Raw genomic sequence first — 27,894 nt, 5'->3', positions numbered from 1 at the left:
CTCCCCGGGGCCCAACACATATATTGTGATATACTGTGGGACGAGAAGCAGCCTCAATAAAATAAAGACAGTTTTAAACTTCATGGCACTGAGCAGCCTTCATGAAGCTCCAAAGGGAGACAGAACGAGGTGCATACAGAACTATATTTGCCCTCAGTAACCCAGCTGATACTTTCAACTCTGTTTGTCAACCCTTGAAACTTCTGGGCCAATGAATCCTGGTTTAACAGATCAGGCAAACGCTGATTACTCAAAGCAGCTAGTTTCAACTGCTGTCTATCATTTCGGACTTTTGGGTCCAACAATTGAAATTTTGATGACATCGTTGGATTGTTTTTGCAGTTTTCACTGTTTATGTCTAAACAATCACAGTCTGCATTCAATGAAATCATCTGAATGACAACTTACAGTTTTGACTTGCTTTTCTGTCATTAAATGTAACGACGGCAATCAATCGTAATTTATTTGTGTAACGCTAAATCATAAAAAAAAGAGTGATCTCATGATGCTTTATAAAGAGAAGGTCCTGACTGCTCTCTTTGCAACAAAGTAAGAGACCCATCAGAAACAGCGGCTGTGCGGCTCAGATGGTAGAGTCGATCTCCTCTCAACCTGAAGGTTTGTGGTTCGATCCTCAAAAGTGCTTCGAGTAGTGTAATGGAAAAATTCTGTTTACTGTCACATTTTACTTTCAGCTCGCTTGAGAAATGCAACAAGAATTGAATACGTAATATTCTTGTTTTTGTCTTTACCCAAGGATGAAGGTTTCTTAAAAATAGCTAAATATCAAAGAAACTCAGACTTGAAGTTTCCTTGACATTACTGTTGTGCGGCGTGTTGATATTTGACTGCGCCTGTATCGACAATCCTCATATAGGCATGAAGGTTTTTCTGTGAAGCATGTGAATATAAACCTGAGCATATTGTGATTACTTGGAGCTTTCCTTCAGACTGTGTTGACACTCTGAAGCTTTGTTCCTTCTACTTGCAAGAAGAATTAAACTAAACAAAGACACTGATTGACTCGTGATCCTTTCTTTTGCATTGTTAAATTTCCAGCACAGGAAAGCGCTATACAAGCTCGAGTCCATTTACCATTTCAAATATACAAAAAACACTTTTATATGGCAACAGTGGCTTCCTTTAAACAGGCAGAAACTTTAAAGGCTTTATATTTTTTATTTTTTTGATCCAGCAGATGTTGCCCTTGAGCTCCAGCATGAAACCAAAACAACTGGCGCTGCATTGTTGTGTTAGCATGCTAATGCTAGCGATCTTTATTCTGCTGGTATCTTCACACTGCATGTAAATTTACCTGAAATGAGCGTGATCTAGAAACACAGTTAAGCAGTGAGTACAGTATGTTATTCTTCTTTTCTCTAGTCCCTCAATTATACAACTTTTATACACGAGGGGAGGAGTCAGCCGGCCGTCCGGGCGATGTAAACAAAGTGAAGATAGGACTCTGAAAACTCTGAAAACATCACAGACAGTGGGACTCGGGTGTTACACCCATTGTAGACAGTCATGACTCACAGAGTTATTTTCAGAGGAGATACTTGATTTATATTTAAGTGTGAAAATCACATAGAAAGACTTTAATCAGAACCAGACAATCTGCAACAACCGACTGAACCAAGTAAAATGTGGTCAAAGTGTTACATTATGGTAGAAAAGATCTCTGAAGATCTGCTTCTTCTTTTAAATCTTAAGCCAGTCTGAGTTTACACTACACTACAACCGCATCAACATGATGTCTTAGCATCAGATGGGACACCTCCTCATCTGTTAAATATTAATTCAAAAGCATCAGAGGGGCCTCTGTTGTGTGTTCTGATGAATAAAACACGATGTTTATCGCTTCCTGTTTAACGTTAAGTCCCCATGAACAGTCACAGGGACCAGGAGAATATTTACTCGCGTCGTTGGGGGACACCAGGGAGTTGGATTATCTGCTGGCGGCTTTTGTAGTTTTCTGAAGCTTCCCCCCCCTGTGTGACATGTTCCAGGGAGAGTGCTCTTATTTACTCTCCGGTCCTCTGTGTATAGGCCCTCCTTATTGTTTGTTCTTATGTGCCACCACTCCTGAGGAATGTGCTTCAGGAGAGAAGACAGAAGAGAGAGGAAGCACTGAGGCTGTGATCATTACATGAAGAGACTACAGACTCCAGAAGCAAACAGATGGAGGGGTTGTCCCTACAAAGTGATTTTTTTTTGTAAAAGGCTTTAAAGTTGCTTACTTTCATTTATTGTAAGTTCATCTCCACAGCACACACTTGTATAATTCATTTTATGAACAACAAATGTTCTTTCTGTCATGACGAGTTCAGGAAGTAAATGTTTGTCCCGTTTTAAACTCTAGAGATGCAGATATAGGAGAAGAAGATGATGGAATAAACGTGTTCATTCAAAGCAGATAGATACATCGCACTAAAACTGTTTATTTACTCATCCAGTCACTGCACAATAATAACTGTATCTACTCTGTCACTGCACTATAACTTCACTTATTTGCACTATATCTCTATATTTATATTTGTTTAATTAATCAGTCACTGCAAAATAATAACTGTATATATTCTTTAAGTCACCACAGCTGTCTATTTATTTATTATTATTATCATTCATTCACTGAACAGCAACTGCTCTGGCCACTTTTTACATATTTCTCTTTCATATCACCACAAATATATTTTTGTTGTTGTTGTTTTTGTAAACGCTGCTGTTTAGGATTGCTGCTAACAAAGTTTAGTTGTGTCCTTGTATACAATGATAATAAAGATTCTATCTATTTGGACACCGCATGAGTCCATTAGACGCAATATTACTTTATACCTCAAGGTGGCGACGTTGGGTTTCCAAACAGTGCCGTTGAACGGACCCTTGCCGTGCTCTTTTCAACCACTTTCACTATCCTGAAAAAAGAAAAAAAAATGAATTGCTTCATCCATTGTCATTATGCGATTTTTAGGTTGTTTACAGGTTATTTATCTAATCGCTCAGTGAGAATCTTCAAAGATACAATTAGGTGTAAACGGATGTTTGGAACGACTGAAACACTGAAATGATTGTTTAAACCTTCATTAAAAATATAAGTAATTAATGAAAGACACTTATAAAAGTGTTTTTATATCAACATATTAAATAAATGAGGAGTTACAACACCTGGTTGACAGTCATGAAGCAATCAAAATGTTTGACAAATTGCTTTTTCAATTTAAATGATAATGGTTTTTAATTGCATTTTTTAAAGATATTGCAGACTTTAAACTTGATAATAACATATAAATGTTGACATAATTATGTCTGCAGTCTCCTGTATGTTCTTTGATTTGTATTTTTAATGGTTTGCTTTTTCGAGCAAAAGTGACAAAAATGTGCCTCTAAAGTCTCGTTTGTCAATCAGCTGTGCTCGGACGGTTGAGAAAACTTTGCTTTCTATACTATTATGCTAATTGGCGTTCCAGGCTGGGCTCGTGATTGGCTGAGTCTCGGTCAATTTCATATTACAGTCCTGACGTCAGGGCTCCTATAAGAGTAAGCAATGTTTTTTAACTCGTAGGCTGACTGATCCCCTTAGAAAAAAAAAATCTATCAATCCTTGGGTGGAGTTTTTTTTTTTTTTTCATTCACCACAAAGCAACTATTTGGCCGGGACACGTACGTGAACCTCCTCAAATTGGCGCACTAATCCTAAAAGGAGCCATGAAGTGTTAAATGGTAGAAACAGAAAGAGCGGCGCTCAGACAGCCGCACGCTGGGAGAGAGGGAGGAAACAGCGCTGCTCCAATGCGTCTGTGCAACACAGGCTGAAGGAAAAAAAAAAAAACTTATCGACGCACAAAACCAAAACCTTGCGCTGCGCAATTAGTGCGAGAAAACCCACTTTTTCTTCCGGTTTTTGAAGAAAATAAATAAAGAAATCAAGCTGGCTCAGTGCGTGTCTCAGCAGCCCACTTTGACAGGTGCTCCTCACCCCCTTTGGAGGACTGTCAACAGCAAGAGGATGGCATCAGAGCTGGCAATGAGCAACTCCGACCTGCCCACCAGTCCCCTGGCCATGGAATATGTTAATGACTTCGATCTGATGAAGTTTGAAGTGAAAAAGGAGCCGGTGGAGCCCGATCGCAGCATCAGCCAGTGCAGCCGCCTGGTCGCCGGGGGATCCCTGTCTTCCACCCCGATGAGCACGCCTTGCAGCTCGGTTCCCCCCTCGCCAAGCTTCTCGGCGCCCAGTCCGGGATCAGGGAGCGAACAGAAAGCGCACTTGGAGGATTTCTACTGGATGACCGGGTACCAACAGCAGTTGAACCCCGAGGCTCTGGGCTTTAGCCCGGAGGACGCCGTAGAGGCGCTGATCAGCAGCAGTCACCAGCTCCAGACCTTCGATGGCTATGCCAGGGGGCAGCAGTTCGGTGGCGCAGCCGGGCCAGGAGGCACCATGGGCGGGGAGGAGATGGGATCAGCGGCCGCCGTGGTGTCCGCGGTTATCGCCGCAGCCGCAGCTCAGAACGGGACACCGCACCTCCACCACCATCACCATCACCACCACCACCCAGGGTCACACCACCCCTCCTCCGGGTCTCAGTCCGGCGCAGGAAACCACCAGCACCTGCGACTGGACGACCGCTTCTCGGACGAGCAGCTGGTGACCATGTCGGTGCGGGAACTGAACCGGCAGCTCCGGGGGGTCAGCAAGGAAGAGGTGATCCGTCTGAAACAGAAGAGGAGGACACTAAAGAACAGAGGCTATGCCCAGTCCTGCCGCTACAAGCGGGTCCAGCAGCGGCACGTCCTGGAGGGAGAGAAGACGCAGCTCATACAGCAGGTGGACCACCTCAAGCAGGAGATCTCGCGGCTCGCCAGGGAGAGGGACGCCTACAAAGAGAAATACGAGAAGCTCATCAGCACCGGCTTCCGAGAAAACGGGGGCTCCGCCAGCGACAACAACCCCTCATCCCCGGAGTTTTTCATGTGAGTCCCGGCGCTGAAAAAGTTTTAGTATCGGCCTTTCCAAAGAAAGCGGAAAAAAACTTTTAATTCACGAGCAGCTTTAAATAGCTTTTGCTGCCCAGGTTTTTAGATAAAGGGTATTTATCCCTGCGCTAGATAAAGACATACGAGTTTTTAACTTTTATAACAGTTTCTTTAGGAGTGAGGGATTTTGATTTGACGTGTGATCACCTGTAAAGAAACACAAATAGTAATGTCTTAATGATTTAAATAAGAATCCAGTTTTGACAAAAAACATTTTTTTTAAGGTTTTCTGTTTTGAGACACTGAAAAAAAAGCCTCGTCCATGCTGTTCACTTTATCAATCCTTTTTTTGGGTGTGAAATGAAACAATCCTCAGGGACAGCAGCTTCAATTTGATGTGATTTTTATATTTCTTTGAAGTCCATTTTATTTTTTTTATATGAATGGTCTCATTCTCATTTCATTCATATTTGTCTAAAATCCTCCAAAGTCAGCTGCTGAAAAACGTTTGGAGGACGTTTGTTGTCTGACAGTTTTGTGAAGCCATGCATGCTGGTCATGTAGCCTACACGGATTTACATTTTTCTTTTTTTTTACTCTTTTTTTCTTTTATTGTGTGTGTGTGTATGTGTGTGTGTCAGATGATTACATGCATTGTTCAACCTCGTCAAATTTTATGGATTCCTTTGTAAAAAAAAAAAAAAAGAAGAAGAAGAAGAAGAAGGTGAATAAGAGCATTCAGCGGGAACTTTGCTTTATAAAAAAGTTCTCCGCGATCTTGGACACTTCTGCATTTTTACAGGCTTCTGTGGAGCCCTTACAGAGTAAAGACATGTTTGTACTCAGTATTGATTTATAGGCCTGCTGACTGGCAACATACCATCAAGGTGAGCAGCATCAGATTATATTTTATAAAAACAAATACACCCCCTCTCCACCCCACCCAAAAATGCCCAAACTAAATAGATTTATGCGATCAACAAGTGCGCTGATGATAAAATGCTTTGAAATGAACAATAGACTCTGATGCATGTCCTGAAATAAAAAGAGAAATAGACTCTGTCACACAAAATTGCAACAACTATTGATCTCTTCTTTCTTCTTATTGTATTTTGTTTTTCTTAATTTGTTTTACTTTCAGTAGTAAGCTCAGTTAAGTTTGTTACACAACCCTAAGGGTGTCATTCGGTAAATAAACCGTGAACTGTGTCAAAGTGTACATTTGATATACCTTACACATAAGTAAGCAAAGCATGAAATGCAACCATATATCTTTTGTGATTTCTATAGCTGCAGGAAAAGTCTATTGTCTGGACAGTACAGCTTCATGACATCGTGTTCACTCTTTAAAATGGAATTTGATAAATATGCCATTTAACAATAAACCGTCATGGATGGAATTGGAAACCAATTAATTCTCCTGAAAATGTTTTTTTATTACGTTTTTTGCTCTTTTTGGTTTTGCATGTTTGTTTGTCTCTGTCTTTTTTTGTCAGTCTGATCAACTTCTGTCGATCCAAATGTAAATCTATTCAAAAGCAGAAGATGTCGATTACAAATGTCAGTGACACGAGTTAAACATCTGTTCAGGAACATCTGGATTTAGCTTAAAACCGCGGTGCAGATGTTGCGCATGAGGCGCGTAATTATAACTGCCTGGAGATCAAGTCCGGCTCTAATGTGCGTAATGATGTTCAAGTTAAATTATATTTTTATAAAACATGCATGTATTCCCACCCGAAAAAAACGGTGTTCTGTTTTGAGATGTTTCGTTGATGTTTTGATGAGAGAAATAAAAGACGACGCTCTGTACCTGTTGCGCAGTTAAACACAGAAACTCTTCATTTTTATCTGTTTTTTTTAAACGTGCAGAAAATCCGACCTCAATGTTCAGGTTTTTTTTATAGATTTTTATTTTTTTTTTACCTCATGGCCTTACATTTGTGCTGCAGCTGTCCTAGAAAAAGGCTGAGTTAATGATCAACGATCAGCAAACTTGCACTTTTTTTGCTCGGCGGCTGTCCACCTGTTGAATATTGTCTAGGGCAAAAAGTTTCATGTCAAATTGTTCGAAGACAAAGATTCAGAGGAAACATAAAGCCATATGTATATATAAGTACTTTCAAATGTTTATATTTTTTAAATGTGAATTATAACTTTTTTTAATTCCGTATTAAAATAAACTACGCTGCCGAACAAATCAATATAATGCTGTAGTAATATGATTACAAGTACTTACAGTAAGAGAATAAATACATCAAGGACATTTAATCTGACAATTTAGTTTTTGCTGTCAAACTTTTTTAAAGGTATTTTTTTTTGCAATCCACTTTCACTTCAGTGCAAACATCGTTTATTTGACTTCCGACAATACGTCCTACTAAGTGGACAGAGAAAGACTCTGGGAGTGATTTAGGTTTAGGCAGGTCAGCTATAGCCTCTATAACCTGCCTCATCCCTTAGCTTCATATAGGCCAGCAGCATGCACGAAAGAAAAGCAAGGTCCTGATCGTGACGCAATACAACGTCACTGACAGCACAATACATGCTGCTGGACATGTGTGCAGTCGCGTTTGTTATTTTTGGAAGAATATAAGGAAGGTGTCGTGGTGCCTGCATGTTCCTGTGTGAAAATAATGAGGAATTGTTCATTTAAAATGTGTGTGTGGCTTTAAACTTTCAAATGCCCAGCAGTGATGCGTTCAAATGCACAAAGACTCACTCAGTCTGTGTCTCACCTGTGCAACAGTGTCTGACCTGCACAGTCTCCTGGCTCCATACTGGCCCCAGAGTGAGGAACAAGATGGTAGAGCATGATCCTGTCATGCCTGCAGGAATGATTTCCTCTGTGATTAAAAGTGAGTGAGAGACAGAGATAGAGCGAGAGAGAGAGAGAGAGAGAGAGATGCTGGCTGCTCCTCTCAGATGATAAACGATCAGAGATGCCTCCTAGCTGAGAGGAGAGGGCCTTTTAGTGAGCATGTGTCCACTAATTTATGGCCCCTGCTATCTGATTAGGTCAATATAGTGTGCTATTTAATTACATTTGTGTTATAACGCTGGGACTGGGGAGGCTTTTTTCCTCTTTCTTCTGTGAGGTAGATATAGGATTAGTCAAGTCTCAGGACTTAGCCCTCGGGACAGTTTTTACCTGGACCCTTGCCTGTGTATCGACAGTGTGAGTGACAGGCCGGTCTTCTTTGTGTGTACAGTGCAGGTTCAGGGGGTTAACAGTGTGCTCGGGTATTTAACATAATAAATAATAAAGTGGAAGATTGCTGATGAGGAGGTGTGGAAATAGAGTAGGGTGCTTCTTCCTCTCTCTCTGCCCCCCCCCCCCCCCCTCTCTCTCTGTATGTGTGTGTGTGTGTGTGTGTGTGTGTGTGTGTGTGTGTGTGTTGTTTTGACTTGTAAGGGGCCGGAGGAAAAAGTAACACAGATTCACTTCCTGTGTTAAAGGAGGACAGAAGGAAACAGGAAACAATATTTCAGCACATCCTCCTCATTTCTCAGCTTCTCTCTCGGCCTCACGCTTCCTCTCAGCATGAAAAAGTCTCGACATGTAACACACACATACACACACACACACACACACACACACACACACACACAGCACATTATTAATCTTATCAGTATGAACTGTAATTCCATTCTCTGGCCCTGCATGCGTCTATTGACTTGTGTGCCGTGATCATTTGCAGTCTGTCCAATGATTAGGTTATTAAAGATAATGCAGTTGTCTGCTGTCACAATATTGGACTCTCTCTTTCAGGTCAACTATGGGAAATCACTTTGAAATTTATCAGTATCGACATTTGAATCATCATCGTGTGCTCTGCTTTAATGTTGCAGATTAATAGGACAACGGATGTGCAGAGTTTTCTAAGTGTCTGTGTGAGTGTCCAATGAGCAGCCGGCGTTGTCTTTTATTTGACCTTGTTGTGGAAGGGGAGTGTATATACGCTTTTAACTGAGTGCATTTAATCTATAGGATTGACTCGTTTTATCATGACATTGGGATGCGAGTAGCTTTTAATGTCAATCAACAGAAAACCTGCACAAAACATCTTTAGGTAAAAATAATCTTGACTTTATCTCAAAGAAAAATGAGAAGGTGCATAAATGTGTTCAATATTGCAGCTGTATTAATTTTCATATCACTTACACCCCAATTTATTTAAGAGCAGCAGATAGATTTCTTTTTTTTTTGGACTTCAAACAATAATTATTTAAAGTGTATTTTCTTGTTAGTTGATGAATTTAAATTTGTATAACTTTAAAACACCTAAAAAAAACAGAATAATATCTATAAACATTTATTGTCATTCTTTGAACTGAATTGAATTAGTTAACCATTACAAAAAACAACAACTTGTAATAACTGGAGTGAAAAATGTTGCTTTCAACACAACAATTACCTGAAGTGTAGATTTATTTTTCTTTACCTTGAGAGCGAAAACCTTTCCGACGACACAAAACCCCCCATTATGCTTCAAACATATTTGCATTCAAAAGAGGAAACAATTTCAATCTCTTCCACTCAGTCCACATCTGCATCACTCCACGCGATAAACATTTACATTTAAAGTGATTTAAATCAGCTGCTGTTTATGTTCCTCTGCGCTGCGTCCATCATGCAGACCAGCAGAGCTCTCTCTCTCTCTCTTTCTCTCTCTCAGTTTTGCAGTTTCCTGAGTTATGTGTCATTTATTTGAAACCCCTAATAATTTAACTTGTCCCCCCTCCTGTCGCGGGCGATGCATGTGGTGAGAATGCAGCAGCTGTAAAGCAGGTTTGTGCTGCTGCCTCTGCCTCCACAGTCAGTATATATCCGGCTCAATTGGCTTTACATGCACTTATTTTATCCAAGCATACAGAAACATGGGCAAAGGAGTAAATGTGATTGTGTGTATCTGTGGTCGAATGAAAGATTACTGGGAAGAATGTGCACATGTAGTGTTTAGCAGAATCCAAACCGTTACATTTGCATTTGCTGGCATAAAGAAGCCTCTCCTCAGAATGCATAACTAAAGGGCAATAGATGAAAGCTAATTACGATTCAATGATATGTGATCACAATATTCTCACTTGCAGATAAACAGAGCTCGGGCTGTGTTGATGTTTTCACTGAGTTGAGTTGCAGGGCACAGAGTCAGTGGAGTGTGTGTGTGTTTTATAGACGGCACTAGAATGGCGTTGCATGGGATCTTTGAAATCTGAGTTCATTGTGCAACTTAATGCGTGTGTGTGTGTGTGTGTGTGTGTGTGTGTGTGTGTGTGTGTGTGTGTGTGAGCATTAAAATCTGCGCATGCACAAGTTGGTGTTATGCAGGATGGATCTGGAGCCGAGCCCGACCCCTGTGTGTTTTTACCTGCATCTCAATGAAGCGGGAGAGAGGGTGATTTACCCTTCTGCTGCAGTCAGCCTCTCTCTCTCTCTCTCTCTCTCTCTCTCTCTCTCTCTCTCTCTCTCAGCCAGTCAAACAGACATTGATCCCTCTGTCAGGCAAGGTGACCCACAGTGTTGTTTGGCTCTTCCACGGTCTCTTCTCTCCCTTTCATTTGTACCTGGGAAAGGCCTTGACCCCACACACTGCTGCCATGTAGCCGCCCTCTGCCAAGCCCAGCCTGTTTGTGTGTGTGTGTGTGTGTGTGTGTGTGTGTGTGTGTGTGTGTGTGTCTGTTTAGTTAACATGAGTGCACACAGAGTAGACACATGCGATGAAAGTATGCCTGGAAGTTTTTGTGTGCATGCATAGGAGTGCATGCTTCCATGTGTGCGCGTATGTGTGTGTGTGTGTGTGTGTGTGTGTGTGTGTGTGTGTGTGTGTGTGTGTGTGTGTGTGTGTGTGTGTGTGTGTGAATGATGCTCTGTCACTAACCCTGTGTGTGTTCATCATGCTCGAGGTTTGTCCACCTTTAGCTGTGTGTAGCTTTGTGCAGACTCATATCTCTTGGTGATACAGCTGAGCAACTATAGAGTTAAGTTCAGTCTGACACACTTGTGTGTGTGTGTGTGTGTGTGTGTGTGTGTGTGTGTGTGTTCAAGTGTGTGCGTGTCAGAACGTTTTTTTTTCAGGTGACTGCATGCAGTTGTGTCACTGGGAGCTGCTGTGTGGCTTGAATGGGTCAGAGTCCGTTTGGCCTCAGTGTGAATCAGATTACAGAGAAATGAATGGCTCTCTTTGTGGCAAGAGACGGATTGAGGGGAATTAATACACTTTGTCGATTCCTTCCCCTCGTTCACTCCACCGAGGCCAGAGGAAAGTTTGTCCGGATGATTTGCAGATTTTCTTTATCCAGAGTCCTCACTGACAAAATATGATCATGTATATGATGATACGATCTCAGTGTGATTATTTTAAATCACTCATTTAAACTGTGATTTAAAAAAAAATATGTATATTGTAGAATATTATATTAGAATCTTCCATTTATTTTAGGTACGCGTTCATGAATAGATTCCTTTTGGTAATCACTGCAATAAGAGTGTGTGTGTGTGTTTCTGTGTGTGTGTGTGTGTGCGTGTGTGTGTGTGTTTCTGTGTGTGTGTGTGTGTATGTGTGTGTGTGTTTGTTCCTCTTCTTTATCGAACATCTGGTCGACTGAAATATTAGATCGGTTTTATCAACAGACAATTTGATTCAGATATCTTGATGTTGATTGTGGGAGAGTCTGATCTGCTCCAGTGTATTTCTGTTTACACTTTTCATAAAACACTATTTTAAATGTATTTTTTAACCATTTATGTATTTAATAATTATACTTTTGTCAGTGTTAGAAAGTCTTTTTTAATGAAATCAGCATGCATGTCAATTTAAATATAAATATATTTATGTCTCGGTCCAAGATTTTTAAAAGATCAAGTCAATTTTGAATATTTTGTTACTCTGAGTGTTTTATTAAAAACTTTCTGTCCTCCATCTTTGCAGGACATCAAGAAAATTCCTCCACCTGTGATACAGAGCTCTGACCTCTCCGTCCCACATCCCGGGAGTCTGAGGTAACTTGTCCTGTTTAGTCTTTTATCACCGCCTGACTTTACACCACATATTCATATTACACAAATTACACTGCTTCAATATTGAACACAAAGTAAAATAAAACATAAAACTTCCCAAGAGTCTGACATTCTGGATAACAAACGTCTACGTTCTGAATTTCTCGTCTGCCGAATGACAATTCAGCACGTCATGTTCGAGCTGTCCTTCTGAATAAAAAAACAGATCCAGGAGTATTTCATGTGCTGCCATTAGTTTAACATACTAATCCAAATTATGGACTGATTTAAAAAACGACTTTATATCGATAACATTTTCTTTACTTCAGTTATTCCCCAGAAGAAAAGGGAACAAAAAATTATATTATAAATTAAATTATAAATCACACTGAAAGTGTTTTAAAGATCATCAGCACGATTTGAATTCTTTATAAATGTTGTTCTTGTTTGATTTCAAAGCCATCAGTACTGAAGACAAATATTCAGAGCATAAAAATCAAACAATGAAACAGGAGCTTTAAACGTAAACGTTTTAAAAATCCTGATATTTGAATGTAATGTATTTTATTATTAAAGTTTATATTTCACCTTAGATATAAAGTAAGATCTCTTTGTGTGAAATCAATAAGAATTGTAGTGATCTCCTTCAAAAGGACACAAACACAAGCCACTGAGGAGGGGATTACTTTTTCATTTCTTATGAATCTCTGTGACGCTGTCCGCCGTGTGTGATGTCGCACTTTTCTGTTTTTGGGGGCTCTGACAGTATACTGCTTGATTGACAGGAGGGTGACATTGGCAGTGCTCATGGGATGGTGCCAAAATCTTTCTCTCTCTCTTCAACCCTTTGACCTCCTTCACTCTCTCTGCCTCTCTCTGCGGAGAAAAAAACACTGAAGATTATTTTTTATTTTTCTGGCTGACATGCAGATGGACGGACGGATGGTGGGAGGGTAGAGAAGGGGAAAAGCTAGGGCGAGTTTTTTTGGTTGGAGAGAAAAAAAAGATGAATGGAATTGAAATTGATTGAAAACTTGGGCGTCCAAAACTCAGTGAATGTTATTGAACTGTTAAGATTTTCTTTACTAATCACGATCTTTTTATTAAAAATAAGAGGATAGAATTTTTACGTCGATGGAATTTCCTGCATACATTTGGTTTGCTGCATGGAAGGAATGTAGACGATTTTGAGTAAGTAACCATGGTGGATTTTATGCAGCCCTGTGAAATGCTTGCAACACTCACCTGTGAGGGGGGAAATGATTGTACTGTCCTCTTTTTCAATGTCTCAGGTCAGACTCCTGCTCCTTGACTAACATGTGGAGTTTAAACACCCAAGACCTGAAACACAAAAGAGGATGCAGTGTTCAAAACTAGCAGAGTTTAGGGAGGCAGAAAGTTATCTGGATTTGAAATGCTAACATGCATGCCAGGGGTGAGCGAGGAGGAGGAGGTGAGGAGGCTAAGGAAGGGAGCGATGGGCTCCTGGCCGCGGCTGCAGACAGACAGACAGGCAGGGTAACCAGAGGCAGCCGGTGACCTTCTCTGCTGCTGGAGGATCGAAGGCTTTATTTAAAGGCCTGGTCAATGCTGGGTGCTGCTGAGGTATCATCCCTCGCAGCCAGGCGACTCATCACCACTGTAATACAACTCTCTAACCCTAACCCCCCCCCCCCCCTCCCCCTACAGACACACACACACACACACTCAGACAGGACAGGACACTCTGTGGACACCTCAGGGTTTTTACAGCGGAGAGGCTGGACAGAGGAAAGTACAGCATCAGCAGGGGCTAATTTTACTGTACAGCAGACAGAATACTCTACTTTCCTCATGTGCTCAGCATTGTGAGGCTTTTTTTTATATCATCGATTTAGCACTTCACTACAGCTTCATTTTTTTATTATTATAAATTAAATATCGAGACAAAAAGACAGAAGTCTGACATTTAATATGAGGAGTAGTGTCACCTGGAGGAGGAGGAGGATGGAAGTGGTGAAAGAGTTAAAAAAAAAAGTGTGCAGGCTGCTAAGATAGGACACCTGCGTCTGTTTGCTTGTGTCTGTGTGTGTGTGTGTGTGTGTGTGTGTGTGTGTGCATGTGTGCGTGTGTGGAGCACGTGTTCCAGCATTAGTGTGTGTGTGTGTGTGTGTGTGTGTGTGTGTGTGTGTGTGTGTGTGTCTGCGGCGTGAGGACACCTGCATGCTTCAGCACTTTTCTGGCTGTCAGAAGCTCTGAGGTCACAGGCGCAGGAGAGGAGAGGGCACATTTGAAGAAGAAGCCCCCACCTTACCCATCCACAACTCCCCCCCCCCCCCCCCCCCCCCCCCCCCCCCCCTCCCCCCCCGCACCTCCCACCACCAACCCCCACTTTCCCCTTCTCCACCCCTTCAACCCCCCCGTTATCATCCCTGAACCTCCTCCTCCTCCCCCTCTCTCCACGACTCGTCTTCCCCCCTCATGGTGACGGGGTGAGTCGGCCACTCGGGGGACGGGGGACGGGGGACGGGGGGGGGGGGGGGGGGGGTGGGAGCAGGGAGGCAAGGTGCCTCTGTGGCTGACAGCAGGCAGGTCAGGTTTAGTGTAGACACGGCAGAGGAGGAAGGACACACGCTTACATGCGCACACATCAAGGTGTGTGAGAGTGTGATAGAGGGAGAAAAGAAAAGATGTGTTTAAGTGGAAAAAATGGACAGTGCATGGACATGACTTAAAAAAAGTCAATGAAATAGGTGTAAATAAAAAAAGCTTTAAACACGGCTGATTGTTTGGGAAAAAATATAAACATCAACTTGGCAGAAAGTGGATCATTCTATAGATGAAGATATCTGTTTAGGCGTGTTAATGTGCAGTGTACTGGACTGGACTGGAGGGAATAATGAAACTATATCTAATATTTAAGAAAAATTCCACAGAATTTAAACACTTCATTTGTAGTAGTAGAAAGAAAAAAACAAAAACATTTTGACCGAAAAGGTGTAGGCTGAAGCTTTAGCTTATTACACGTCTTCTTACAAATCTTATAATTTAAGACACGACTAATTTGGTCACAAAAAAACACAAAAAAACACCAAAAAAAAAAAAAACAGAAGTCACATTCACAAAAAAATAATTTTGTTAAACACCATTCTTTTTTAAACAAAAATTTTAAATCTGGAAAGTGAACTACACATTCTTAATTCCACAAGTTAACCCCTTTTACCTAAATACGCCTGTTCTTTATGTTTGTCCTTACCTTTGTTTTTTATACACACCTGTTCCCCTTTAGTTCATACCGGCTCTCTCTAGTTTCATTTTGACTTCCTAAAGACTGCAGATGGAGAAGATCCACAATCTGACACACTTCCCCTTTGCATTTATTCACCATGGGATAAATATAGAACTACTCGCTGCTCCATGTGAGACTCGTTACACTCCTACAGTCTCGACACAGACACCATCCCTCCATCCAGACAAACAGAGTGACAGAGGAGGATGTTTGGGTCATTCTTGAGGCCTGCTCTGAAAAAAAAGAGAGGTATAGCAACCAGATTTGGATGAGTGTAATAAATTAATAAAGAGAGGAAAAAAGATTCTCTCTGTCTCTGCAGTTTTAAAGACACACAAAGTGAACGCTGTGTTTAGATTTGGCTTGTTTTCAAAAACGTGTTGTGTGTTTTTTTACTTGTTCTAAACCACAGACTAGATGATACTGAACCCCGCAAGCCAGCCCTCCGAACATCAACTCTCTCTCCCTCTTTTCAACTTATGTTAATCATTTTCTCTCCCGTGTTTCACTTGTTTAAAAGCTGGTTTTTCTGTTATTTTATTCAAACGTAATTAGTTGTAAAGCTGTTACCATTGTGTGTGTGTGTGTGTGTGTGTGTGTGTGTGTGTGTGTGTGTGTGTGTGTGTGTGTGTGTGTGTGTCAGCCTCAGAGCCACTGTTGTCCTCAGGTTGTGAGTGTGTGTGATCGAGAGAGGAACTTGTGATGAGCCCGGGGTGTCACTGATATAATGTATTCCCCTGAATCACCGTACAGCCAGCAGCCCAGGGCCTTCCTGCTGCCTGCAGCCTCCTTCTCCTCTCTCACACACACACACACACACACACACACACACACACACACACACACACACACCTTCTTTCCTCCACCATCCCCTCCTCTCTGTTTCCCCCTGTGGTGACCGCCCCATGCTAGCTGCTTAGCGTTGCACCCAGCGTCTAATTGAATTCCAACACCGGCGCCGTTAGCTCCTGATGCTACACAGAGATGTTAACACGGCACAATGCTAACAGTCCCCGGGACGCGTTTCAACACCCCCGCTCCTAAAGAGAAAATTAGTGCTAAAGCTCACTGTGGCAGCGCATGATTTATTCAAAAGCTCCAAACTACGTCTTCTGTATCCCCTAAAGGAATCGTCTTTTATAGCCACCAGCACAATCAGCACTTCACATCCACACATGCAGCACATGCAGAATAAGGATTGTGTTTCCTCTAACTTCTTCTGTTGTCTCTTTTTATAAATGTGTCTGCTGCTCTTCCTGCATCCATATCGCGGGGCGACGCCGTCCATCCCCTCTTTCCTGACACCCCTCACTCCCCCCCCCCCCCCATCTCTTACACACTATAGCTCTGGGGCTTTTTAATGGCACATATTTCCCAGGCCCCGGCTGAAGCGGGATGCATCTTCTCCTTGTTAGCTTGATAAATAACCAGGCTGCCTGGAAAGTGCTGAATTTTAGCTTTCAGCCTCTATTTTCTGCTGGATGACATTAATTTTAAGGAGCTAACTAATACAGACAAATACATAAGCAGGAGGACTGGAAGGTGCAGAGGTGGTGGAGTCACTCTGCTGTCCCTCCCCCTTTCACCTTTTTATATGCACTCATTTGTGTAATATGCAAAGCTGCAAAATGCAAAGGTGCACACACTCATGTGCTCAGTTTCTGTTTAGATGCTTCTTTTGTTGTTTGAAATGTTCAATCATCTTGCGCCATTAGTCGAAGGACTCCTGCAAAAGTTCAAATGCTAAATGTCCGGCAGGTCGACAGACAGTCAGCCAGACTCCATGCGTCTCTATCCGCTGTCTGCGTCCTGTCGTTCTGTCTCTCTGAGTTCATCAGGGAAAAAAAGCGATTAGTGCAGCAGTAATGAAGTGGCGGATCACAGTGCACAACATTATGCATAAATTGTATTTACGTAATTGTAAGAGTTACATTGTAGAGAAAAGTTAATTACTCTTGCAGAAAAATATAAGAGAAGTTAATCGTCTGGCTGAAACACTCGGCGTAAATGAAGGTTCAATTATATTATTTTTTTTGCGATTGTGTTTGCGAGTGCTGCGTTATAGTGTATAAGTGCCATAATTACTTATGTGTGTGAAAACAGAATAATCTCCATCATGTCATTCACAAGAGTTTGGTAATATGCTTTTTTTTCTTCTCGCAGTGAAAATGTTTTAATGGAAGCTTCATCAGCTGCTCGAGTTTGATTTTTATTTTCTTAAGTTGACATGCTGTTTAGGAACGAATAGGGAAAAAAAACTACAATACAAATTGAAAAGCGAGTATCCAGAAATATAGATTTTTTTTACATCTGCTTTTTTTATTATCATACTGTTTTTAAATCACACTTCTTTGTATAACAATTTTGAACCAGACTATAGAAGATGATTTTAGATTTAAAAATCATTTTTCTTTTATTGTCGGTAGCAAAAATACAAGGTTGTCCAGTAGTAGACACACACACACACACACACACACACACACACACACACACGCACGCACACACACCTTATGGATATTACCTTAAAATGCTCTCGTTAGGTCTCTTCATTTCACCATTTATTTGCTCCTGAAGTCATAGTGGCACACATACACATATACAGACAGATGCACACACAACACACACACACACACACACACACACACACACAACACAGATGTGTACCTCTGCTGTGTGTAACACCACACAATGAAGTGGCTGTGGCTGAGACACCTCATACATTACTTTAACAATGTATGGTGCGGTGAATAAAAAGGTCAGCGGTTGAGAACCGGCTCCATGTAACAATAAGATGCATGAAGTGAGCTCTGCAGGCCCTTCAGTCAGAGAGCTGCTGCTGCAACACATGTGAGCCAGAGAGACACATTCCCCTGTAGACTGTGTGTACGTGTGTGTGTGTATGTGTGTGTGTGTGTGTGTGTGTGTGTGTTTGTGTTCATTGTTTATGTAGCACCACAGTGAAACACCTTACAACCATAGATCTAGGATTGTACATTTCCCCTCCTTTGCCCTTTGCCTCACTTTGATAAATGTGTTTTATTAGGGCGACATTTTTGCTTAAAAACACATCATGAGCTGAGATTTTGTTTTTTTCAAAGATGCTTTCATTACCAAAATTCTTCATTTTGTTTACAGTATCTGAGCACTTTAATTCTCTGTGAGCGATGTGCGTTTCTGTTTGCAAAGCAAGCTTTAATTTTCAGGGTGTATTTATCGCATGCTGTCATGTTGTGGGTCACATGACCACATGAGCCACTGCCTTCAATTAAGGCTGATAAATCACTCATTTACAGGAAAGAGAAGCAGAGACAGAGTGGGGAAACGAGAGGTAGTGGATTAATGAACAACATGAACCCTCTTCACAGATGTTGTATTCTTTCATTTTTTTTAAAACTGTGAAAGTTGAATGCTTTTGTGTTTCGGGGAAGTGTGGCTTATTGACTCCTATACGAGCAGCTACACAGAGACAGATGGTCGTTGTGTTTGTGTGTGCTTTACTGTGATTGTGACCTGGACTGCATTGCTTTATTTACTGTAGGAGATGTGTGTGTGTGTGTGTCATGACCGAGGAAACACACACTTCTATCTCTCTCTCTCTCTCCTGGGGTCGTCCTCTCATTTTAAACTGGAAAGCAAACACACTGATGCCTCTGCCAGCAGCTGATCAAACAATAAAGTGTGTAGATATTTAAGAAAAAAAACCCTTACAGCACAGATGAACTTTCTCCAGACTTTTTTTGTGGTTTTTTTTTACCTGTCATCAGAGCACACAGCAAGTCATCGATCAGAGTAGAGTCTTTTTGAGAGTGTGTGAACGAGCTCTATAACCTGTGCTGCTTCTGTATAAGTTACATCAGAATGTGTGTTTCAGCAGCATGGGGTCAGCGCTCTGCAGAGTCTCAGTCTGCCAACTCACTTGCAAAAGGCTGATTAAAGATTCATGGCTAAAAAAAAAAAAAGAAGAAGAAAAAAAACAGTTCTAATGGGGCTGGAGGAAGGCGAGGAGACAAGCTGCGGTTTGTGATCCGACAGTCTGAACTCCCTCTCTCTCAGTGAAGACAAGCGGTCACTAACTGACTGAAAGGTGTGTGAAATATGAGACCACTGAGAGGAAGAGGGAGACAGTCAGGTTACTGTGCAGCTGCCTCTAACCCACTGTGTGTTTGTTGTTTAAATAGTTATTCTACATCTGATTGAATACGGCATGAGGTCCAACGAGGACGTGTGAATAAAAGCTGTAGAAGCAGGACGCTGCAGTCATGTGTCTGACACTGGAGCGGATTTCTTGGGAGAGAATTACAGTTTATTACACATTTACCGCACCAGAATATGACGCTAACACTTCAGGTGTGTGTTTTTTGTGTCGCATGTGAAGTATTGCCAAGGAGAGTCTAACGTATTTTTTCCAGAGAGAGAACAAACAGCGTGAGAATATTTTGCTGATCTTCACTTGCTGCTCGCTTTTAGTCACAGCACACAGCAGTTCTTTTAGCTTTCCTTAGTTTCTTTTCCCCCATCCCTATTTTTAAAATATTTACTCTACGATCACAGAATTTCAAATTTCTTCATAGAGTCCAAAAAAAGCTTGTTTGAATTTCTTTTGATTTACTCCCTGAAGAAGTGACCACACAATCCTCCAAATCTCTCATCCTATCTTTTTTTTTTGTTCACATGTGATCTTGGAAAAGGTTCTGCACCAACCTAATCTCCTTCTTTCTTTCTCTATCTCTGCTCTGATTCAAGGTTGCTACACTTTGGGACAGGAAAGGTTGGAAGAGAGGAAGCAGGCAAAAGGGGGAGGAGCAAACAGGGGGAGAGGGGGCTCCAACAGGCTCACTTTTAGTGTGTCAACATAAACGTACTGCGTATAGGAATGAGGGCGGAAACATCTTTCTCATTTTTATACACTTTTTACACATTTGTTTTTAAAGGGGTCATGAACTCGTTACAAAGAATAATAAGAATGTCACAAAAAGCCAATTAGCTCAGAGAAATAAAAGAAATGTCTTGGCACACAGGATGATTATTATTCATAAACTACATTAATATCACACTGGGCTAGTTTTCATATCATACTTAATTATTAAATACTTCCAACAAACTGGATTAAATAAATCAGTAGCAATAATATAACTAACAAAACAGCACTTTTAACTGTTGTGCTTTCAACTAGCAACCACTTTAATTTAGACAAGCTCATTTAGAATCACATTTATGGAAGATGCTGATAAGTGCATGATGGAGCTCTGTGCTCTTTTTTATATATTTACTGTGTCTTTATCTGGAGTGAATTAAAGGGCCTGTAAAAAGTGGGTGGTTATTAGCGTCAGACCACCTGGGGGGGAACATCTGCAGCCTCCAACTGCAGAACCAACATACATCACTGTTTTCTCCTTGCACTATTTACTGTCATACACACACACACACACACACACACACACACACACACACACACACACACACACACACACACACACACACACACATAGGCTGCATCCATCTTTTTGCATGTCTCTTGTCTTATTGACATGTGCGCTGCGGTGCCTTCCTTCAGCGAGTTCGAGGCCGGTTATTAAAGATGCCACAAGGTCACAGGCCAAGTACAGGCCTGCTCTTCTGTTCAGCCGGAGGTCAAAGGTCAGCGGGTTAGTGTCAGAGGCCAGGGATGCTCGCAGCGCAGCTCACTAGTGATCCACTGGTAATTTAAAAAGAAAAGCTTCATCTACATTTTTTTCTGCTGAGTTTAGCATGAAGCCCTTTTTTTTATTTGTGTGTCTTATTTTCCCACAGTATAACTACTCTCCTTTGAATAATTAGACGTTCTTTTCATGTTCTATTAGCAAAGGTTTTTTCCTCATGTCTCCACTCCACAACATTATTTTTTCATCTTCAAAGTGAAAAGCTAAAATAGGGCGATCATTGCAATTTAATTACTACAAATCCCTTTGTGAATTTGCTCCTGTGTTTGTTTACATGCACAGATTTGCCGGCTTATGCAGTTTTTTTTTGTGTGTGTGTGAGATTCAGTGAATGTGTTTATTTTATTTGGTCTTCCATATGTGCAGTCCTATTTATAGTGTTTGGTGTGTGTGTATTTGTGTGTGTGTGTGTGTTTGTGTGTGTGTGTGTGTGTGTGTGTGTGTGTGTGAGAGTGAAGTTGCACTGGGGTTTATTTAAATAGATAAGATGGTGTTTTATTCCCAATCAAAGGAATCTCCTGTCGCATCCTAGTCTCTTCATAATAACCCCCAGCATTGCTCCACACTCCCTCGACACACACACACACACACACACACACACACACACACACACACACACACACACACACACGCACACACACACACACACTGAATATTGCAGACACAGCATTTTCTCTCTCTCTCAGGGGTGTAAGGCTTTGATAAATGAAAATAAACATTTTTCTTCATACAAGAAACAGAAGGGGAAGAGAAGAAAATGGCTGGAGTGACAGGAGGTCTCTAGCCCTTTGACGCCTCAAACACAAGTAAATATAAGACAAAAACACACCTTTTATTACCTGTGTGTGCATGAGAAGCTGAGAAAGACACAATGAGTGTGTGTTCAAAACTAAAAAGTGAGATATAGCCTCTGTCGTAAGATTAAGGAGGACTGAATTATATTGTGAGTTTAACAAAAACTACAGGAGTGAGGTGCAACTTCCTGCTCCCTCACCTGTTTCTATGGCTACAAGGTCACGTACAGGCACCTCCCTCGGCCTCTCTCGCTCTCTCTTCTTCTCCTCCACCTTTGTTTTTCCCTCCTTCTCCTCCAGACCTCATTTCATTCAGCACTCCCGAACCCTCCGACAGCTCCATAACTATAACTCTCTGCCGGCTGTCCTCCCCTCCTCTCTTCTCTTCATCCACAGCTAAATGACTCTGTCAGAAATAAAGAGCACTTATCTTATCTACTGCCTCCACTCGGCTTTCTTCTGTCGCCGTCCAACGTCTCACACAAACACAAACACACACAGAAAGAAGCATTACAGACTTCTATCTTTTTTTTTTTTTTTATACCTTGGTGTTAATTTTTCTCTCTCAGGTGGAAGATATATAATCTTGTTTTACAAGAGCTCGCTGTCCTGACTCAGTCCTTATCCACCTGCCAGAAAAAAAAGACATCAGCCCCACAGTGCAGCAGAGAGACAGGTAGAGACAGAGGCTTGACAGAGGACAGCTGTCCACTTGTTCTGTTCTGCCACACACACACACACACACACACACACACACACACACACTCCCATCCTCCTCTTTCTCTCCTGTCATCTCCTTCCTCCCTGTGGTGTGGAGAAGAGAGGGAGGAAGAAAAAGACAGAGGGAGAGAGAGAGAGAGACAGAGAGAGTGAGGGAGAGAGAGGCTTTCTGTGTGTGTTTGTGTGTGTTTGTGTGTGTTTGTGTGTGTTTGTGTGTACAAGCCACCTACTAGGCACACAGTGGGAGGGCACAGAGCGATGAGAGAAAAGAAAAAGAGATGAGGAGACGGGGGAAGGAGTGTGATTGGTATAAAACTCTTTATACTCTTTAGCGAGAACAAACTCAAACACACACACACACACACACACACACACACACACGCACGCACACACGCACGCACGCACACACACACAGCAATCTGCTATATGTCTTCTGAACACACTATCACAAACAGTCATGTTACAGGGTGCAAAAATAGACGCAGCTTTTGATCAGCATGTATTGTGATGACTTTGCCTTTTCTGTTATTGCACACACACACACACACACACACACACACACACACACACAAAGTTGTCCTCTTATTTAAGCAAACAGGGATCAAAGGTTACAAGTTAACTCCATCGACTGACTTGTCTCTTTATGGAGGTTATGCATATGCTTATTGAGCATCCTTGCACCTAGTCCAGGTAAATGATTTTGAAGTATTTGCATTCTGAAACGTTCAGGATCGTCCTTTGTTCACCGCTCTGGATGCCTGCATGGCAAAGAAAAAGAGAGAGAGAGAGAGCGAGAGAGAGAGCGAGAGAGAGAGCGAGAGAGAGAGCGAGAGAGAGAGCGCTCGCTCAAAGCTGATAGTGGTTGTGTGTATGCAAAAGGACGCGAAAGAGACGCAGAGATGAAAAGAGTGATAATTCTCCTGCTACCCTGAGGCCTCTCGCAGCCTTGCGGGGCTCCCCTATAGGTCCCCTGACACATGCCTGAGCAGAAAGCCGGGGCCAGCTAATTGGCCCCTGTGATAACACCAGAGTGTTTGTGGCAGTATGTGTGTGTGTGTTGTGTGTGTGTGTTTCTTGTTGAGAGCTTATATATTTTCTACAAGTAATAATTTATTGGTTTGTAATTCTTCTTTGAAGGCTGTTTGATTTGTACGCTGCGAGGACATTTATTATGATCTGCGCGCTCATTGAAGTCGGGAGCCAATGAAAAGACAATTAAAGCACACGCACTAGTTCAAAGCACAGCTTCCATCTTTAAACAGCTTGTTTCTCTCTAATTGTTTCATTATCTCAGTGTGCTTATTAAATGTGCGATAATTGTTAATTACCACATGAGGATTTGTACAGGATTCGTCTTGAGTATCAAAACAAATTAATTAAACTGCAACACATTTAAAACAACAGCAATGATAACAGCAGGTGCAGTGTGTGTTGTGTGTACTTTTGTGTGTTTGTGTGTGTTCGAGTGCATGTGCACATTTCCAACGCTCTGCCTTGTTTGTTTGAATCTTTATCTCTAATTGAGATTCATAGGAGGAACTTAAATGAGATTCAAATGAGATTCAGAGCTAATTGTAGCAGCGCAGGTAATATGCAGATAGATTTAACGATGATTCAGTGTATCTCGCATTGTAACGAGAGTTGATTGGACCAATGGAAGACACTCGCTGAAATCGTTACTGTGTGTGTGTGTGTGTGTGTGTGTGTGTGTGTGTGTGTGTGTTGGGCGAGAGAGCAGCAGAGAGAAAGTGTTGTGTGCAGGCATTTAAATGGAGATAATTCCTCACTGGGTTCAATGCATTACTCGCTCTTCATTCTGAATTGAAGTCGGAGAAATCAAATCAAAATCAAGCATTTTGTTCTTAAACTTGGTGTGCTTATCAATTTAAAAACAATGTTTCTGTGTGTTTACACAGACAATTTAAATCCAGGAAACACAATTTGAACAAACTGTAAGGAACTGTAGGCAAAACCCCACAAAGTGATTAAAGAAAAGCCCTGACAATTTGAAATCTTAGGTTTTGGTTTTGGTGTAGAGAGAAATGAAGCTCAGGTTAAATTCTGTCTGTGATTTTTCATGAGAGAATTAACTCATACTGTAAATGTGGTTTTCCAAACTCCCACCAGTTTAATTTGTGTAAAATCCAGCTGCTGCCGCCAGCTGGGACATTACAAGTAAATAAAACACAGCTCCTGAGCTTGCACATACACACATACATTAACGTCAACTCTATTCTTCTGCAGCCTTCCACACAGGAGGAGCAGTAGTGATACCTCATGACAGATGGCCTCTGCTGAATGTATCTATAGTATGTTTACATGATTACACTGATGAGGAAAGACCTTTTGCATGAATGAGTGAGCCCATGTGTGTATTTGTTGATTAACTGGATTCTTATTTCCTTATTTTAAATACTCATAATTCTCTTTTTAGGCCTTGTGTGTATGGAGCTATTATTGTGGCAAAACTATTTGAATATGCACACACAGCCCTCGCCTGTGAGCCTGAGCTCAGGGCAACAAACCCCCACTAATGTGTTTGCAGATCGTCAGACACACATTTGAAGATATGTGTACACCTTTGTGGAGCTTGCACGGGCAGGAGTGTTGCAAAAGTCACGTGTAAAATGACAGCCAATGGAGAGGCCCGCCTCAGTTGTGTATTTTCAGGATTTACAGCTGAAAAAGTTCACTGCCATTAATAAATAAAGTAAATATTTCTAAATTGGTCTACATATTTGCAGATTACTTTACACATTTGTGGATCTTTTTACACATTTGTGGATCTGTGTGTGCATATTCAAATAGTTTTGCCACAATAATAGCTCCATACATGTAGGTTTTACTGATACTAAACTAATGAGGAGAGAAATATTTCAGTTTTTTGCTGAAATCTTCTGTCTTGACTTTATATTTTACAATCAGCCCAAGCACAAAAAAAACACACTCAGGGCACATATACACTCGGTTAGGCATACATTGTGCCTTATGTTTCTCACACACTCATTAAAAAGTGAGTCTTACACACCAGATAGCACGAGCAAATACAAAAACAAAGGTACAGTGATGAGCCAAACAATGAAGCTAATATTGTGTGGGACTGGTTTAAAGCACAGCAGCAGTATAGCTGTACAGACGCTCTCGCTCTCTCTCTCTCTCTCTCTCTCTCTCTCTCTCTCTCTCTCTCTCTCTCTCTCTCTCGCACTCTCGCTCTCTCTCTCTCTCTCTCTCTCTCTCTCTCTCGCGCTCTCTCTCTCTCTCTCTCTCTCTCTCTCTCTCTCCTCTTTACTGTACAGCTGCAGTATTGATAGATGCTGCAGAGCCCCCAGTCTTACGTCCCACTTTATTTCAATTAGCTCACAGGAAGCAGGAAATAACCTGCAAATCAATTGTCATTTCTTACGGGGGGCCGAGGGCTGAGATTCACTTTGTCCACCGATAAAAAGACGATGTAAGCTGTGAAGAAGATTAAAGAGAAATATCCTCCTCACGCACTCCCCGCCTGTTGTACAGTCAGTTTATCGTTAGCATGTGATGTTCAATGCCTTCAAGCCTGTTGTGGTTATTTATTAAAACCTGTTGCTATGGTGTACACACACACACACACACACACACACACACACACACACACACACACCACACACACACACACACACACACACACACACACACACACACACACACACACACACACACACAGGCCTTTTTCCAATGTTTTAGTGTTTGCTACATATCTTTCAGTGTTGGTTGATTTAATCATTTTATAATTACAAAACATTTTGAGCTAACTCAAACACAAAAGTCTTTCTGATGCAGTGCATTCTGGCCTCTGAAGGAGATTTTACCTTTTTTTTAAAAATTGTTCTATGATTCTATGGGTAAGAAATTGTGCGTTAAAGTCTTTATTTGTGATGTTTCACACTTAAATGTAGAAATCAAGTCTATCCTCTGAAAATAACTCTGAGTCATGACTGTCTACAATGGGTGTAACACCCGAGTCCCACTGTCTGTGATGTTTTCAGAGTTTTCAGAGTCCTATCTTCACTTTGTTTACATTGCCCGGACGGCCGGCTGACTCCTCCCCTCGTGTATAAAAGTTGTTTAATTGAGGACTAGAGAAAAGAAGAATAACATACTGTACTCACTGCTTAACTGTGTTTCTAGATCACGCTCATTTCAGGTAAATTTACATGCAGTGTGAAGATACCAGCATAATAAAGATCGCTAGCATTAGCATGCTAACACAACAATGCAGCGTGAGTTGTTTTGGTTTCATGCTGGTGCTCAAGGGCGACATCTGCTAGATCAAAAAATTGCATATGAAGCCTTTAAATACGTGTAAACCTGCATGAAAAATATTTTTTTGCATATTGTTTTTTGTGTTATGGGGTTAAGAAATATAAAACATTCATAAAACCACAGACAAAAACAGCCAAATCATTTTTCACCTTTTACTTCTGCTCGTGGTTTTAAAGAGTTCCCATTTCTATACAATAAACGCTGGTGACTTTTGTTTGATGACCACACACACACAGAAAACAAAAGATCAGGAAGTGGAACATGGAACACACTGAACGGCTTTTAGTGCTGCAGGTTGAGAAAAGGGAGGTCAATATGGATTGCGACCAGACAAGATATGGGAGGTTATATGTTGTATGATCATATCAGAAAACACAGTCATGTATGAACCCCACTTTACAGCACACACACACACACACACACACACACACACACACACACACACACACACACACACTCAGGTGAAAACACAGGGTGGTGTGATTTGTTTGTGTTGTTGGTGCAGTGGACTGAAGCGATGGAGGTAGTAACTGTTTGATGGTAGGCTTTATGGAGACACTATATAACGCCTGTGACAGTTTATTCAGTACATGTCAGGAAGGGGGGGGGGGGGGGGATTTGTGACACTACAATGGCTGGGACACTCCTGCAGCCTCATGCACTTATGCATCCACTATTCACAGCTCTAGAGGGGGAATGAGCAAAGGGAGATGTGAATCTGTGTGCATGTTAAATACCATAGAGCTATATGTGCAGAAGAATGCTGAACGAGGCTGTAACTCCAGAAAACAACAAAAAACAAACCCCTTTGTTAATCGTAGCTGCTGATTGGACTGAAACATCACCGTCATGCATCCACTCACTCGAGTACACACACAAATGTCTAAAGAGATTTTTCCACGGCTGCTGCTCTGACAGCCAATCGGACATCCAAACTGAGATCGGAGTCGGTTTTGCACTAACTTTTTGTCCGACTAGTTATTCCCCGGGGGTCCGTTAAGCGAGCTCTCATTGGTTCTCCTTTGGGCTGGATGCTATTAGCCCCTGTGATTGGGTATTGAATTAGCCTGCTGATTGGGTATTGAAGGAGAGAAGACTGATGAGAGGATTTGGCTAAGCTTTCTTCTCCAAACCTCA

At 41.6% G+C, this 27,894-nt stretch overlaps 1 protein-coding gene across 1 annotated transcript in view; it reads left to right on the top strand.

The window, feature by feature from the left end:
• The first annotated feature begins 3,615 nt into the window (after positions 1–3,615).
• Positions 3,616–27,894, top strand: part of LOC110003133 (transcription factor Maf-like) — a 50,354-nt gene continuing 26,075 nt past the window's right edge. Inside the window, exons 1-2 of the mRNA XM_065957385.1 lie at positions 3,616–4,974; positions 11,910–11,980. Of these exons, the coding sequence (XP_065813457.1) occupies positions 4,007–4,974; positions 11,910–11,937 (996 nt within the window). The 5' untranslated portion in view covers positions 3,616–4,006 and the 3' untranslated portion in view covers positions 11,938–11,980. The remainder of the gene's footprint in view (positions 4,975–11,909; positions 11,981–27,894) is intronic.

Source organism: Labrus bergylta, chromosome 7, assembly GCF_963930695.1.
Source record: "Labrus bergylta chromosome 7, fLabBer1.1, whole genome shotgun sequence".
NCBI classification, from domain to species: domain Eukaryota; kingdom Metazoa; phylum Chordata; class Actinopteri; order Labriformes; family Labridae; genus Labrus; species Labrus bergylta.
Note: the sequence above shows the minus strand (reverse complement) of the source record. Positions and strands in the feature narration are given on the sequence as shown.